The 3,738-nt window shown below is 36.9% G+C and overlaps 1 protein-coding gene across 1 annotated transcript; it reads left to right on the forward strand.

The window, feature by feature from the left end:
• The first annotated feature begins 1,640 nt into the window (after positions 1–1,640).
• On the forward strand, positions 1,641–3,170 carry LOC110737933. Its single transcript, XM_021918282.1, has 2 exons — positions 1,641–1,972; positions 2,099–3,170. Exons 1-2 carry the CDS (start codon positions 1,641–1,643, stop codon positions 3,168–3,170), a joined length of 1,404 nt encoding a protein of 467 aa, XP_021773974.1.
• Positions 3,171–3,738: the final 568 nt, after the last annotated feature.

Raw genomic sequence — 3,738 nt, forward strand, 5'->3', positions numbered from 1 at the left:
TAGAAATAAGTAAAATTGTTTGATTGAATATTGAACCTAAATTCATGTAAGAACTGTGTCATTTTATTTTCTTTGGGAAGGGAATTCTTTTCTAAGTCTTTTCCTTTACATGATGCCGATCTTTCCTAGCAAACACTCTTAAATTGGTTCTCTAATTAAGAAAGATTTTGAACATCCCTTTGACTATGTCAAGAAAATTCGTTTCTATTTTTCACACATGAGCGATATCTTAGGAGACAAGCATTATGACCTTCCTGATCCTGTTTCAACTATGACAACTCATTGTATTCCTTACGAACCACCATATCTTGCTGTCAAAGCAAAATTTGCTGATTTCTATTTGCCTAAGGACATTCCAACTATTCCAAATACAAAGATTATTATGGACAGTGGTACCCTGACTACAGATACTTGATTTCTTATCTCGTTCGAGAAGAAAAGTATCACTGGGAGCGTTTACATATTCCATATCCAAATTATTACTATGATAACCCAGCAGAGAATAATTCCCCTTCCACTAGCAATCAATCAGGAAATTCTTCCCCACCACAAGGTAATCAAGCAAGAGCAAATGGAGGGCAAGAGGAAGGAGAGCTAATGGATGAGAGTAATCATAATATTGATAGTTCCATTATGGAGATTCTAAATCCAAATCCACCCCCAACTCCAATTGTAATTGACATTTCATCTGACGATGAGGAAGATGAAGAGTTCATTCAATTAGAGCAAAATCCAGAGACACTTGAACCAATGGAGGAGGAAGATGACCCTGAATTCGATCCTGGAAGCTTCAAATAATCGAAGGACAAGAAGAACAATGTTCAAAAGGACTAGATTTTTGTAGTTTCATTTCCTTTAGGATTCTTAGTTTCAATTCTGCATTTTAATTATTTCCTTTTTCACTAAAGTAATAAGTGGCATGACCACATTGAGTCGATAAACCTATTCAGTTGCGTAGGTTATTCGAACTCATTTCATTTTATTTTTTACTCAGCAATAAAATTTTATTCATTTCCTTGCCAAATAATTCATTTTATTGCCAAATCATTCATTCCATATCACTAATCCAATTAGCCATTTCTTACTCAACTATTCCAATAATTCAATTCTAAACTTTGGGAAATCATGGAAATTATTTTTATTTATTTATGTGATGCTTTATTAAATGTATGGTTGGTTAGCAATCAAAATTTGGTTGATCACACTGCAAATTTTGAGAGTTTTTATTTTGCAATCTCAATTTGTTAGCTTAAATTAAATGTGTGTGTGTGAAAGGTATAAGTTAGTTAGATGGGTGTTAAACTTGAGAGCTAACCATGACCACAATTAATAAAGACCCCTTATTTTAATTCAGGAAAAGGAAGATGGTAGGAGGAAGTGGGAACAATAATGAAGGGAATGAGTTGAGTGAAGTTATAAGACAGTTGGCAGTGGTCGCTTAACAGTTGGCAAGAAACTCGACCAACAATGGGGATGCTTAGGGGGAATTATTTAAGAATGTTGCGCAAAGCAAGCTACCAACCTATCAAGGCGAACCTGAACCAACAGTGCTGGAAACCTGGTTAAGGGAATTTGAGAAACTATTTGGGGCAGTAGGATGCCCAGAAAATTCGAAGGTGGGTTTTGCTACCTATTATCTCATGGGTGAAGCTGACCTTTGGTGGCAACAAAATAAGACTACCATCAAAGCACTACCTAGTTTCAATTGGACTTTGTTTCAAGTGAAGGTTAGGGACAAGTTTTACCCTAATTTCTTACAGAAACACAAAGCTGAGGAATTCTCTAACTTAGCAATAGGATATATGTCAGTCACTGAGTATTATACCAAATTTATTGAGCTGTCAATATTTTCCAAGGAGTCTATTGCTATAGAAAAGGAAAAGGCTAGGAAGTTTGAAAGTGGATTGACCACTAATTTGCAGCTAAAGTTGTGTGGACAAGTGTTCGAAACATTGGATGAATTTTATGGGAGGTCTTCACACCTTTATGCATTGGAGTTAAAAAAAAAAGGAATTAGCTGAGGTGGAAGGGAAGGAAAAGAGGAAAAAGATGGGACAAAACTCTAGAAACCCTCAAGGTAACCAGAATAATTTTTTAGAAGCAGACATACCACAACAACTTCAACAGCAACAATAACTTCCACAACAACAGTCATCAAAGTTTTCAATGGAGAGCCTAAGAACTCCAACCAAAGAAATTACAAGGGTCCAAGGCATTTTTACTGCAAGAGGTGTAGGAATGATCACCCTGGTAAAGACTGTGAAGGTAATTTGGTTACTTGTCGCGCTTGCAACAAGTTGGGACATAGGGAGTGCGAGTGCTTCTCCAAAGATTCTAATCGAAACAAGCAGGGTAATAATCAAGGAGGGGCTCAAAAAAACTTTCAACGGAACAACAACTATTCAGGGAACAAAGGGGCACAACAGTATGGGGTGAAAAGCAAAAATAATGGGAATAATCAGGTGAAGAGTGGAGCTCCAGGAAAACTGAATGTGATTAGTAGGCACAAAGCTGATACTACGAAGGATGTTATTACTAGTACTTTTTCTATTAACTCTATTCCTATTAAAGTTTTGTTTGATTCTGGTGCAACTTTTTCTTTCATTTCAAAAGCCACTATTTCAAAGTTATCACACTGTCTGAAAACCATAGATGTCATAGATGTACATATAGTTATTCCTACGGGAGGGGTAGCACAGTGTACCAAAACTATTAAGTATGTGCCATTAGAGATCAAGGGGAATGTGTTTTTGTCTGACCTCATTGAGTTTGGGTTAATTGAATTCAACGTTATTTTGGGAATGGATTGGTTGAGTAAGTATAGTGCAGAGATTCGTTGTCGATCACAGAAAGTGCAGTTAAGTACAGCTGAGGGTGAGTTGGTAACACATTGGAAGCATGGTGAAACAAAGTGCCCAAGGATCATATCTATGAATATGTTAGCAAAGTATATTAAGAAAGGACATCCAGTATATTTTTGTAGTGTGACAAACTTGGAACACGAAGAGACAGCTAGGCCTGAGAACATAGAAGTGGTAAATGAGTTTTTGGATGTGTTCCCAGAAGAGATTCCAAGAATGCCACCTAATAGGGCAATTGATTTCACAATAGAGTTGGTCCCAGGGACAACACCAATTTCCAAGGCACTGTATCGAATGACACCTGCATAGATGAGTGAGTTAAAGGAGCAGCTGTAGGACTTACTAGAAAAAGGATACATTACACCAAGTGCATCGCCTTGGGGAGCTCTAGTGTTGTTTGTTAAGAAAAAGGATGGGATTATGAGGTTATGTATTGACTATATGGAGTTTAATAAGGTCACTATAAAGAACAAGTACCAATTACCAAGGATTGATAACCTATTTGACCAATTGAGGGGCGAATCTGTGTTTTCCAAGATTGATTTAAGGATATTCCCAAGACTGCATTTAGAACAAGGTATGGACATTATGAGTTCACAATAATGCCAATTGGATTGACGAATGCCTGAGCAATCTTTATGGACTTGATGAATAGGGTGTTCCATCCATTTATGGACAAGTTTGTTGTGGTGTTCATAGATGATATACTGGTGTATTCAAAGAATAAAGAGGAACATGTGGAACATTTGAGGGTAGTTTTACAAACTTTAAGGGAGAATAAGCTTTATGCTAAGTTTTCCAAAAGTGAGTTTTGGTCAGAGAAAGTAGCATTTCTGGGTCACTTTGTGTCAAAGGATGGGATAGAAGTAGATCCAGC

This window comes from Chenopodium quinoa, unplaced genomic scaffold (assembly GCF_001683475.1).
Source record: "Chenopodium quinoa cultivar QQ74 unplaced genomic scaffold, ASM168347v1, whole genome shotgun sequence".
NCBI lineage: Eukaryota > Viridiplantae > Streptophyta > Magnoliopsida > Caryophyllales > Amaranthaceae > Chenopodium > Chenopodium quinoa.